Source organism: Doryrhamphus excisus, chromosome 21 (genome assembly GCF_030265055.1).
Source record: "Doryrhamphus excisus isolate RoL2022-K1 chromosome 21, RoL_Dexc_1.0, whole genome shotgun sequence".
NCBI classification, from domain to species: Eukaryota; Metazoa; Chordata; class Actinopteri; order Syngnathiformes; family Syngnathidae; genus Doryrhamphus; species Doryrhamphus excisus.
The window spans coordinates 2,455,303-2,469,397 of record NC_080486.1 but is presented as its reverse complement, the minus strand read 5'-3'; the positions used below and the strand labels follow the sequence as shown (position 1 = coordinate 2,469,397).

General features: G+C 41.8%; 1 protein-coding gene across 8 annotated transcripts in view; it reads right to left on the bottom strand.

The window, feature by feature from the left end:
* sema5a (sema domain, seven thrombospondin repeats (type 1 and type 1-like), transmembrane domain (TM) and short cytoplasmic domain, (semaphorin) 5A) overlaps nt 1-14,095 on the bottom strand; it is a 157,661-nt gene that overhangs the window by 78,851 nt on the left and 64,715 nt on the right. For all 8 annotated transcript variants that reach the window (XR_009120672.1, XM_058060784.1, XM_058060786.1 and 5 more), the window contains 2 exons: nt 11,944-12,043; nt 9,018-9,063 (listed from right to left, as the gene is read on the bottom strand). Coding sequence is in view for 7 of the 8 variants with exons in the window: in XM_058060784.1 (XP_057916767.1) it covers nt 9,018-9,063; nt 11,944-12,043 (146 nt within the window). In the remaining variant the exon portion in view is untranslated. The remainder of the gene's footprint in view (nt 1-9,017; nt 9,064-11,943; nt 12,044-14,095) is intronic.

The window sequence follows — 14,095 nt, the reverse complement described above, 5'->3', positions numbered from 1 at the left end:
GCCAGTGAAACAGGTGGGAGTGTGACCAATCACAGTGGAGTGAGCATACCCGGTGGAGGGGCCAGGTGGGGGTTAATTCCATGGACAAATTACCGAAAGAGATGGAGAAACTAGAAGATCTAGAAAGCTTTCTGTGCCGGTTATTGTGTGTAGCTGCTCGATAGGAGTACCACAGGTCAGAAAATAAGCAATTTAAACAGTTTTTTGTGTTCTAACTATTCATTCATTCAATTTCTATCGCTTATCCTACTTGTTCTTGATCCTATCCATCCTGGTCACTCCCAATGAGAACATAATTCATTCATTTTCTACCGCTTATCTTCACAAGGGTCGGGGAGGTGCTGGAGCCTATCCCAGCTGTTTTCTTGGGGCGAGAGGCGGGGTACACCCTGGACTGGTGGCCAGCCAATCACAGGGCACATATAGACAAACAACCATTCACACTCACATTCATACCTATGGACAATTTGGAGTCGCTAATTAACCTAGCATGTTTTTGGAATGTGGGAGGAAACCGGAGTACCCGGAGAAAACCCACGCATGCACGGGTTTCACACAGAGATGGCCGAGGGTGGAATCGAACCCAGGTCTCCTAGCTGTGTGGCCTGCGCGCTAACCACTCGACCACCGTGCAGCCCAAGTCAAAGTCATCACGGTACCAATTTTAAGATGCTAGCTTTTTGCAGGGATTCCGTTCCATTTCTCCGCTGGATTCCAATTAAAGGTATAGCGTTAATGACGCTATGCTAGGTGTGGATTCCCTGCGGCGTGAGGTGCCACTCCGCGGAGACGTGGAGCGTGTCACTCAAGTGCTACTACAGTGGGTGAGCGGTTCTCGGAGATGATTCATCACTTTGCCCGAGCCTCTTGTCAGCCTTCAAACCGGAGTGTGATTGTTAGCAAGCCGTGGGCGCCGTGCAGACACTGAGTGAGCGAGGAGCGAGCAAACACGGGGGGGGGGGGGGGATAAATAGCAAACAAGGACAGGACAGACACACGGATACATAAATAAAACGGGATGAAAATCCAACAAAGGACACTAAACAGGATAGACGGGATGAGGAAGACTTGTGGATGCGGGGCAGGACAAAGTCGTTAGCGGAGCGAGTGAGGAGCATTGGAATTGAAGGAGGAGGTCCGTGGTGCACGTTCTCCGCTGGCAGCTGTCTGACTCCATGTCTCGCCATGAGGAGACGTCGGACTGATGTGAAAAGATGGACAGCTCGGACTCGGGAATTCCGCACATTGCTATGTTTCGATGCTTGCGGCACAATATTTACTATTCAGACGGTCTTTGTATTTGCATTCCGTGCTTTGGGAGGACTTTAGAGCAGGGGTCTCAAACACGCGGCCCGCGGGCCAAATGTGGCCCGCAGGACACTACTTTGAGGCCCCCACCTTGATATGAAAGTTTAATGTTTGATATGGATGCTGTATGGAAAAAAATGTTACGTTTCATTAATGTTCATGTTAAAGGTTAAATAACTGTTAATAGTTATCCTCCCTATCCGTGTGGAAGTGGTAAGTTTTTGGCAAATTTTCAAACCATGAATACACACACTACACCCATTTATAACAACGATCTAAGTGCACAGATTATCGGGTTAACGTAATTGTGGATTGGCCGATACAAATTAGCTGAGTTTAGCAGAGCATGCTGGGTGTGGCTGTGTTGTTTTATGTTGCCCGCTGACTTGTAATAAGGGCCCAGCTTGGTTTAACTGCCACATGCTGTTTAACCGTGGAAACAAAATAATTGTGTCATAAATATCTTCCATTAATAAAGCAGCGGGGTGCACGGCGGGTCGAGTGGTTAGCGCGCGGACCTCACAGCTAGGAGTCCCGAATTCAATCCCACCCTCGGCCATTTCTGTGTAGAGTTTGCATGCATGGGTTTTCTCCGGTTTCCTCCCGCATTCCAAAAACATGCTAGGTTAATTAGCGACTCCAAATTGTCCATAGGTATGAATGTGAGTGTGAATGGTTGTTTGTCTATATGTGCCCTGTGATTGGCTGGGATAGGCTCCAGCAATCCTGCGACCCTCGTGAGGATAAGCGGTAGAAAATGAATGAATGAATGAATCTTTCGTTTGGATGCACGGTGGAGAGTGGCCACACAGCTGGGAGACCTGGGTTCGATTCCACCCTCGGCCATCTCTGTGTGGAGTTTGCATGTTCTCTCCGTGCATGCGTGGGTTTTCTTCGGGGAAAAAAACATGCTAGGTTAATTAGCGACTCCAAATTGTCCATAGGTATGAATGTGAGTGTGAATGGTTGTTTGTCTATATGTGCCCTGTGATTGGCTGGCTGGCGACCAGTCCAGAGTGTACCCCGCCTCTCGCCCGAAAACAGCAGCTGGGATAGGCTCCAGCACCCCCGCCACTCTTGTGAGGATAAGCAGCATAAAAAAATGGATGGTTGGATTTCATTCCCATAATATTATAACTTTTTCCCACCCCAATTTTTTCCAAAATTTTGCATAAAAAATATATATTTTCTATTTCTGATATTCAAGTATGCTACTAAAATTACATATTTTATTATTTTTAGAATATATATACTTTTTTTATCTTGATATTTTCACATTATTTTTTATAAAATGTTAACTTTGATCATTTTTAATTTTAAATTTTTTTAATTATTTGTACAAATTACTGTTTACGCTGTATGTTCATATTTCAAATTCATATTTGATGTCATCTATTTATTCTCCACATTATTATTTATTATTATATGGGAGCCAGGCAACAATATTTCGTTGGCAATTTTTTCTATTCTATTTCTAATTCTATTTTTCCCGTTTAATTTTCCTACTAGTTTATTGTTTATATTTTATTGAAAATGAATGATTTAATGAATAATAAAGCAGCTGGCTGTGACTTCCCATCCCACATTGGCAAGCGTGGGTATTCCAGTTTGAGGATTTTGTGTGTGCTGAGGCTGACATAAACGGATATTGGAAAAAAATATATATGTTTTGTGATAAAAATACATGACATCTGGAGTCACACGGTGCATTAATAACACGACAAGAAAAATGTCGGCATCCATATTCAATGCTAACCCTAAGGTTCCACTTTACTGACGTCTGGGACGCTCCCTTGAGAATATATAAATATATACTGGCTGTTGGATGTCCTCTAAGTTGACCAAAGTTCTTGTTTCTGGTTCAAAGTGGGCCAAGGAGAAGAACAACATTCCGGTTGCTATTGTCAAGGTTTTGGAGATAAGGAAGCGTGGGGGTTGGAAGCGAGAAAAACCACTTCAGGCTGCGGGAATAAAAACATGAAAAGTAGCAGATGTCAACTCCAATCATCCCGACCAAAGGCAGGACTCTTTGGAGGTCCGGGGTCTTACTTTCGCCACATTCATTTTCTACCGCTTTTCCTCACGAGGGTCGCGGGGGGTGCTGGTGCTGGAGCCTATCCCAGCTGTCTTCGGGCGAGAGGCGGGGTACACCCTGGACTGGTGGCCAGCCAGCCAATCACAGGGCACATATAGACAAACAACCATTCACACTCACATTCATACCTATGGACAATTTGGAGTCGCTAATTAACCTAGCATGTTTTTGGAATGTGGGAGGAAACCGGAGTCGGCAGAGAAAACCCACGCATGCAAACTCCGCACAGAGAGAAACTAGAAGATCTAGAAAGCTTTCTGTGCCAGTTATTGTGTGTAGCTGCTCGATAGGAGTACACAGGTCAGAAAATAAGCAATTTAAACAGTTTTTTTTGTGTTCTAACTATTCATTCATTCAATTTCTATCGCTTATCCGACTTGTTCTTGATCCTATCCATCCTGGTCACTCCCAATGAGAACATCATTCATTCATTTTCTACTGCTTATCTTCACAAGGGTCGGGGAGGTGCTGGAGCCTATCCCAGCTGTTTTCTTGGGGCAAGAGGCGGGGTACACCCTGGACTGGTGGCCAGCCAATCACAGGGCACATATAGACAAACAACCATTCACACTCACATTCATACCTATGGACAATTTGGAGTCGCTAATTAACCTAGCATGTTTTTGGAATGTTGGAGGAACCCGAGTACTCGGAGAAAACCCACGCATGCACGGGGAGAACATGCAAACTCCACACAGAGATGCCCGAGGGTGGAATTGAACCCTGGTCTCCTAGCTGTGAGGTCTGCGTGCTAACCACTCGACCGGCCGTGCCGCCCTTCGCCACTTCAACTCTTCCGAAATCTCCCCGCCATTCCATTTGAGTCGATACTTGACGGCCCCCCCCCCCCAAGCTACAAAGGATACGTGTTGTGTTGACGTGTCAAACGCGCGTCACGGCTGTCATAAATATGTAATACATGTAACCGTGCTCATTTATCCTTTCAATTCAAACACAAAGCTGATGCTGGCTGACTGCTAAGGGGTGAAATCGCCAAGACAAGCGTATGGCGGCGCTCCTTTAGGATCATTTTCCACACTTTGCACCACACGTTCCATGCAAGTCTTGTAAAAAAATGGGTGAAAATCAGCAGCTTACAATACAATTCATGGGGTAAACCTAGTAGTACCAGTGTAGTACCATGAGTAGTACCAGTAGTAAAGGTGCCCCGATCGGACATTTATATTGGATATAGGTCCAAAATCTGTTCAGTTGCCGAGTTGAATTTGTGTAAAATTCGGGACGTCATGCACCACGGCGGTTCGAATCCCGTGTGACTTTCGAGGTTACATTTTCCCGAATATTTCAGTTACTGTCCAAAACTTAACGAGCATCAAACCTCGGGTTCCTGGTTCGTTCCGTTTTCGGCCCAGCTAAAACAACTCAAAGCTAAGTATTTAGAACTACAACCAAATGTATACGATATTGGTTCAAATGTGTAAAAGTGACTATAGGGGTGTTATTTCATGTCTAAAGGGCTCTAAATTATGCAAAAAAATGTTTGTATTGTTTGTTTGTATTGTTTGTATTTGGAACTACAAACAAACATGTTGCTGCAACTTATTCATTGAATTTAATCGATTAATTAATTGATGATTAAATATTACCCCGATTAAAAGTACATGAAAAAGGAATGTTTGAGGCTATAATATGTCTTATGTATACGATATTGGTTAAAATGTGTAAAAGTGACTATAGGGGTGTTATTTCATGTCTATAGGGCTCTAAATTATGCAAAAAAAAACTTATTTAGAACTACAACCAAACATGTTGCTGCAACTTATTCTTTGAATTTAATCAATTAATTAATTAATTGATGATTAAAGAATACCCCGATTAAAAGTACATGAAAAAGGAATGTTTGAGGCTATAATATGTCTTATGTATGTGTTGTTTTCACTTCTTATGTATACGATATTGGTTAAAGTGACTATAGGGGTGTTATTTCATGTCTAAAGGGCTCTAAATTATGCTGAGGTCACTTCCTGATTGCGCCGCATTCAGTTCCACTCACACAGGAAGACATTTGCGGCAACACACACAAGCAAGCGTCTTATTTATGTCTTAAGTGTCTTATTTTCTCTTATTATGTTTACTATATTGGAGAATAGAAGTGTAACTGTGACTATAGGGGTGTTATTTCATGTCCAGAGGGCTCTAATAATGTTAAAAAAACATATTTAGATGGTTGTTCTATGCCTCAACTACAAAAATATTAATATTTTATTGAAATTCACTTATTATAGCCGGGTCTAGAACTAATTTACAAAAATTATTTTACAAAAAAAATGATAGATAGAAAGCAATATCTCATTTTTATGCTATGCTGTCGATATTATCGGGCATCCCTAGTACCTAATTGTGTGGCCAAGGATGGTTTTTTGCCCGATGCCACCTTGAGCATAAAGTCCAATCAACAGGCACTGAATACAATGAATCCAATATCCAAGTTTTAAATATGTGAATGTAGCGAGGGAGCCCATCAAATTTGAATGCATCCCGTTTGAAGGCAGACGAGAAACCACAGAAGGAAAAGCAAATACTTGAAAAGGTGTTAAATGTCAGAGGAGCACCTGCGCTCTTTAAAATTCAGCACTCTTCTGCCCGACTCAGACAATCTGCTGCAGTCAAATGCAAAGCAGGTGCGAGCGCACCGGTCATTTTAAAAAGGGTGCATAAAAAGGGCGGCAGGGGCTCAGGCAGGAGAGCGGGGGGTTGGTGGTCCGAAGCCTGCTTCCTCCATTACTGTCCACAGTGGTGTCATTTGGAAGGGTTGGAAAAATGTAGTCTCGTATTATGACATGTTTATATTTTTATATGTGCTTTTGTATATAAAGCACAAATAAAAATATTAAGTTTTTAATATTAAAAATATTGACTATATTTTTAAAAATATTGAATATATTTAAAAAATATTGAATATATTTTAAAAATATTAAATATATTTTTTTAATATTTTCTTGTAAACTAAAAAAATTATTGGAAAATAAAATTATTTAATTTAATAATAATAGAGATTTAATAAAATAAATCTATTATTTTTAAAATAAAATAAATTAATAAAAATAAATAAAATATTTAATAATATAAATTATAAATACATAAACACATTTTAAAATAGTTTTTATATTACAAATGTACATAAAAAATATTTTAATTTAATAAATAATAAATGCAATATAGTTTTTTTAATGGGTGTGTTTTCACACAAATATAAAAAACATTGAAAAAAAATCATAATCTAAAAAGCTAAAGGTATATATTTATAATATTAAAAAAAACATTCAAAAATACATTCTTATAGTTTGAATTACTGTTGCAAAAAGCTTGAAAAGCCCCCCCAAAAAGATCAAAGGTAAAAAAAAAAAAAAAGGTATTCCTGACACTAGCCGAGTTGAAGCCGTTTGAGAAGGTCTTGGATCCTCCTTTCATCTGACCAGGTGAACAAGTTGCCGTCTGGAAATGAGGCATTGATTGATGGGATTGGCGGAAATCTCCTTGTTGAATCCCGCTGAGCAGGATGGATTAAAGACGGACGGATGATGAAGGAAGCCGGATCTTCAAAAAGCATGTGCATGCATCCAAACTCCCCCCCCGACTCTTCCTTCCTTCCTTCTTTCCACAAACAAACCTATCCTCTTATGTCATTTCATCATTTTTTCTCATCTTCCTTTCCAGGCGTCAACACGACTCCTTGCTCTTTTGTTTTTGTCCCACTGAGCCATTTCTCTTTCCCCTGCTGCCTTGCTTTTCCACCGTTTCCCCGGCTCTGTCCTGGTTCTCCCGGGGTATAAAATGGCAAACATCAGGCCCCGCCGACCCATCAAAGACGCCTTTTCCCTGCTCCCACCAACAAATAAAGCGAGTCTGGATACTAACTCTGCAGGACCTGAAAGGTTTAGCGCTACGAGGGGCAGTGGAGGATGTGTGCCCATAAACCCGCCACCAGACACCTGCAGGAGAATAGCGGTTGCTGGAGAGATGCCAGTTTTGTTCCTGAACACTGCCAGGTACCCTTAAGGAAGTCACTGAGCTGCTAACTGGGACTGCACGCCCACCCCCCCACTCTCACCCTCACGTTTCCCCCTGGGATGGATGCTATTTGTGTGGGTTTCCTATTGGATCCCACACGTGGATAAACAAGCAGAAGAAACACGACCATAATAAAACAACATAATAAAGTCATGAGGCCTATTTTAGGGGGGGCTTCGGCCTACTAAAATATTCTTAAGCCCCCCTAAATAATTTGATATTTTTTATAGATTTTTTTAAATTTATTTTTTTAATTTTTTTGACAAAAAAAATGTCCTACAAATTTTATATAATAGAGCAAAAGCAGGCAAATAATTAAGCTAATAAGCAAGCTAATACTAGCCTACTACTACTAGTACTTTTACTACTAATGGAGGGCGGGGGCGGGGGGCGGATAAAAAATAGTACTGTACGATTTTTTACTACTAATTTTACTACTGGCAGCTAGTAATAATCAGAAGAAAAATAATGATAGTAATAATAATAGGCTAATTAATAATATCATAATGATTATTATATATTATTATTGCAGTGTAGATTGTGTGTACTTGTAGAAATTTAATGGTGGCCTAAAACAATTGAGTATCTCTACTAAATCTGTCCAAAAGTGGGAATGTTATATCCCGGTTCTTTTGGATATTTTTTGATTTTTTTTTTTTTACATTTTTTTTTTTTAATTTTTTTTGACATTTTTTTGACATTTTTTGACATTTTTTTAACATTTTTTTGACTACATTACATTACATTACTAATTTACACGAGGCACCCTCAGGTGTTACATATAATGACAAATATCACAGTACTCTGTGTAGACGTTCTCCATATTCCTATCACCTGATTCAAGCAGCCATGGTTGTCTGGGCATGCGAGTCTGTTCTTCAGCATCTCATTGAACTGTTCCATACTCTAAACCAGTGGACACCAACCTTTTAGAACCCAAGATCCCTGGTCTTGGTAGTTTGATATCATTTTTTTTTTGCCTCAAGCCAATGACAAATGATCCACAAGCTATGGAGAACCCCTGGGCTGCATGACGGGCACCTTGCTTTTTTTGTCACTTTGTCTGGGTTCGGTTTGTGTTCCGGTAAAACGAAGATACAGTCCAGCCGTCCTATCCCAATCATATTTTCGTCACCGGACACAGCGGCTTAAGCCGGAACCCCTGAAGCTAACACGCTCCGCTCAGCAAAAGTGTTGTGAATGAAAAATAGCAGCAGAATATGAAAGAAATTCCACAGCGTCACGAATACGCCACATTGGATTTGCACATGGAGGGGCATTACAAGCGATAAGACTTTATATAACAACTCTTTCCCTCCCTTGCGTGTCAACCCGCAGCACTGACAAGCGATCCAGCTGTCACTCCGGCAGATGGGAAGGCGCCGCCACGTGTGAAATGTAAAGCTATTTCAAAAAATGAAAAAAAAACGTGACAGCTTTAAGTCACGGGGGCTGGCAGCTAACTCCATTTTGCATGCAAAGTGTTTGTTACGCTCGGAAATGCCGCGAATAAAAGTGCGCGGGCAGACGGAGGCTCCCTCCAAAAGAGAAGATCTGAGTGTGGAAGAAAGTTTGCACTCACCTGGATCAGTGTCAAATCCTCCAGATTGAGACGAAAGAGGTGATTTCTGAAAGGAACAGAGGGAAGCAAGCGAGGTGTGTTATTCCAGATAAATACATCTAAATCGGAGAATATTCCGAGGGGGGGAGGGATTTTCATCCTGGAGGTAAACAGGAAGTTGAAACGTGAAAACTATTTCAAGGATGTCAACATGTTTAAAAGGAACCGCTGCTTGGAAATTCACGAGTTCGGTGCGCGTTCCTTTAAAGATGAATGGGGAAATATGAAACGAGTTAAATGTTTGGCGTGTTGACGATTTGTATTTAATACCGAAGCAGCCGACCAGAGAAAATCTCAGCTTTGACTGAAACTTTGCACCTCCTTCGCCTCGAGCGCTTCGACTTTAGCAAGCCGACAAATGATTTCATTGACTCGCCTCTCTTCAAGAGCGATTGCGTTCCTGGAAATACGGCGGTAAAGAAATAATTTAGTATTGACCAACAATGTATCAGGCCGGCGATATTACCACAAGGACACCCCGGGAGAACAGCCATCATTTTCTCCTGGTGACTTTTAAATTACCGACAGTCTATTTCACATTTTTTTCCTGACATGAAGCAGGGAAATCACGTCTTATTATATTTTTGTCTTAAAAAAAAAACAAAAAAAACAAGCAAGATCAATATTTCACTGTGCTGTGGAGGCTGGTTTTCATCTCTAACGGGTCAGACGAAAACCGGAATGTCTGAAAAACCATTTTCCCATAGGAAGTAATGCAAATCCAGCGAATGTCGGGCTGCGTAGTGGCTTATTTCACAGACGGAAGCAGAAACTGGAGGAAATTGGAGCTCCTGGACGCCTTACTGGTAAGTTGTCCAAGGCATGCCCATAACTGTGATATCTGATATGCAACTTGATATCCTTGAATTGGACCTAGAAGACTAGATATTCGGAACCCGAACACGTATAGGCATAAAAAAAAAATAAATGGATAGATGGATCGTTTTCATGGAATTGATCCCACATGTCGACGCGCACATATTCATAGTTAGCGCTCTCACAGAGCTTTGACAAAAAAAAAAACAAGCAAGATCAATATTTCACTGTGCTGTGGAGGCTGGTTTTCATCTCTAACGGGTCAGACGAAAACCGGAATGTCTGAAAAAACATTTTCCCATAGGAAGTAATGCAAATGTCTGCGTAGTGGCTTATTTCACAGACGGTACTTCGTATGAGGATGGACGGAAGCGGAAACTGGAGGAAATTGGAGATCCCGGACGCCTTACTGGTACGGTGTTCCAGGCATGCCCATAACTGTGATATATGAAAGGGATTATATCTGGGAACAAATTGATATCCTTGAATTGGAACGTGGCCGAAGACCCAGAAGACTGGATATTCGGAACAGATCCTGGACGCCTTACTGGTAAGGTGTCCAAGGCATGCCCATAACTGTGACATACTAGAAGGATTATGTCTGATATACAACTTGATATACTTGAATTGGAACGTGGCCGAAGACCCAGAAGACTGGATATTCCGAACAGATCCTGGACGCCTTACTGGTAAGGTGTCCAAGGCATGCCCATAATTGTGACATACTAAAAGGATTATGTCTGATATACAACTTGATATACTTGAATTGGAACGTGGTTGAAGACCTAGAAGACTGGATATTCGGAACCTGAACACATATAGGCATAAAAAAATTATATCAATGGATAGATGGATCGTTTTCATGGAATTGATCCCACATGGCGACGCGCACATAGGAAGTAATGCAAATCCAAGGAATGTCTGGCTGCGTAGTGGCTTATTTCACAGACGGTGCTTCGTAGGAGGATGGACGGAAGCAGAAACTGGAGGAAATTGGAGCTCCTGGACACCCAATTGGTAGGGTGTCCGAGGCATGCCCATAACTGTGACATACTAGAAGAATCATGTCTGGGAACAAATTGATATCCTTGAATTGGACCTAGAAGACTGGATATTCGGAACACAGATGGGCATAAAAAAAAAAATCAATGGATAGATGGATCGTTTTCATGGAATCGATCCCACACGTCGACGCGCACATATTCATAGTTAGCGCTCTCACAGAGCTCTGTGGCTAACCGAAGGCTAACCGAAATGTCTGAAAAACCAAGCAGTTTGTTTTCCCATAGGAAGTAATGCCAATCCAAGGAATGTCTGGCTGCGTAGTGGCTTATTTCACAGACGGTGCTTCGTAGGAGGATGGACGGAAGCAGAAACTGGAGGAAATTTACTGGTAAGGTGTTCCAAGGCATGCCCATAACTGTGAAATACTAAAGGGAACAACTTGAATTGGACCTAGAAGACTGGATATTCGGAACCCGAACATACATAGGCATATAAAAAAAAAAATCAATGGATAGCTGGATCGTTTTCATGGAATTGATCCCGCACGTATTCACAGTTAGCGCTCTCGCGGAGCTCTGCCAGGCTTCCTGAAGCGAGGCCGTCAGCCATGTCTCTGTCTTTGACCGTATTGATATTTGCATCGATCCGTCTTCCCTTCCATTATCACCAGCATGTCTAACCCAGCTTGCCGCCATCCGCCGTCCGAGCTCATCACCTTTTCGCCGCTAAGACGCTTGACAGCCCTTCAAAGTCGGCAGTGAAGACTCAACTGAATCTATTTTTTTTTTTGCTTAGTCTCCCCACTGTACAGTATATACAGTATATATATATATATATATATACAGTACATATTTGAGGTATTCTATCCTACTCTGGTAGCAATTTAAACAGTCACTTGTTAAAAATGACATCATCCCCGAGGATATTACTTGCGATTATATCCACCGAGTATGTCGCCAAACTTTCAAAAACATCTGGAGAAGTTACCCTCACGCGGCGCACCAATGAAGCGCATTAAAATCCGACATGATTGATAAAAAAAGAGAAAATATTTTTAGACATTTACCTGGCACCCACAATCAGTTCGTTCTGGCCGGGGTCAAAGGTCAGCTGCGAGTAATCCACGGTGCCCTCTGCCTTGAACCGGAACATCCACGGCTCCATGCCTGCCAAAGACACCACAAGTCTTTAGACCCTGATTTGTACAAAAATAAGGTCTTTATGCTTATTATTAGTTGCCTCGCAACTGCAAATAAAACCTGGAAAAAAAATATTCCATGTCATCCAACACACGGCAAATTGACCTTATAGTACCGTGTACTATTTTGGACCTGGAAAAGTACAACATATTTAATAACGTCCAATTACGCCACAGCAAATTGCACCGAGGGATCATTTACGGCAGGACCAAGTCGGATCATTTCTAGGAATGCTACAGTATTGTCATGCTGCTGCGTTTAGGACACGGAATTATTTGGAAGTTTGCGACTGGATACTACAGTAGGATTATCCAGTGGAAATATTAGGAGTAATAAACATTATATATCTTACTTCGACTCTTCTTCATGGCCAACTCATTCAATGCCAGCCATTTTTCCAAAGACAACCCCTTTGGCTGAATAGACCGGGGACATACCAAAAGTTTCAGGAAAATATCAGCTCCCAACTAGACTACATTTCAGGCTTTTGTGTCGGCTCAAATATCCAAACAACTATACCAACATAAACACATTTTTTTAGCATCAAAATAATTTATTTACAAATATAACCGAGTGGTTAGCGCATAGGACTCACAGCTACGAGACCCGAGTTCGATTCCACCCTCTGTGTGGAGTTTGCATGTTCTTGCGTTGGGTTTTCTCCGGGGACTCCGGTTTCCTCCCACATTCCAAAAACATGCTAGGTTAATTAGCGACTCCAAATTGTCCGTAGGTATGAATGTGAGTGTGAATGGTTGTTTGTCTATATGTGCCCTGTGATTGGCTGGCCCGCCTCTCGCCCGAAGACAGCTGGGATAGGCTCCAGCACCCCCTGCGACCCTTGTGATGGTAAGCGGTAGAAAATGAATGAATGAATAGTAATCAGCAGTACAACATTGGTAAGTTTCAGGAAAATATCAGCTCCCAACTAGACTACATTTCAGGCTTTTGTGGCAACTTAAATATCCAAACAACTATACCAACATAAACACATTTTTTAAGCATCAAAATAATTTATTTACAAATATAACCGAGTGGTTAGCACGGAGGACTCATAGCTAGGAGACCCAAGTTCGATTCCACCCTCTGTGTGTGCATAACGCAGAAAATATGTTAACATTTTCTTATGATAAATTACCTTCTGCACGCTACACTCGACACGACACCGCTATATGTTGTGAAAATGTGTCTCCGGAATCGGTTGCGTGGTGAAAAGATGGACGTGCGAGCAGACAAGACGCCGACCTCCATGCCTGCTCTGATGGCGCCCGAACCATTAACCCTTGACCGATCCAATGACCGGTCCGGGGACGATGCTGTCTGGTTATTTGATAGTTTTAACCTGGTCCAACTCTGTTTACATGAAGGCTGTCAATGATGCGTTTAATTCACCGTAAATTTTATTATCATGTTGAAAAAAGAACCAAAAGGCGACCTTCGTTGGAGTTTCACACGTGGAAGATGTCTGAATGAATCACTCGAAATCGAAAATATGACCCAAAAAGAATTTGGTTTTGTATCTGAATCCCAGTCAATCTGCATTTCTACCAAATTCCCACGCTTAAAAATCCTGGAAAACACATCATCTGCTTCTTCAGGCACACCTGTCAACATCTCCAACGGAAGCACGTTCTCCCCACTGACAGCACCAAACGCAAGCACAAGCAGACGTGTGTCCCGATGACAAAAACTGGCGTTCTGAGCAACAAAAACAAATAGAGCGTGTGGGGAAGATGGCTTCTGAAGAACATCTCCATGCTGCGGGACTCAATTCCAGCTGCGTGGAAAACCAAACAAGTTTTCCAACACGACCTCAAAGACCTCCATCAAGTTCATCACACAACATCTGCCACTTCATTTATCCCGCGGAGACTTTTTTTTTTTTTTAATTCTCTATCAGCAAGAAAATCTATGGCGTACAAACGCCACCTCCTAAGGCGGACACCCCAACCGTAAAAAAACACTGAGATTGAATCCAAACATCAATAGACACGAGCAACGCACCGACGCACAGATAAT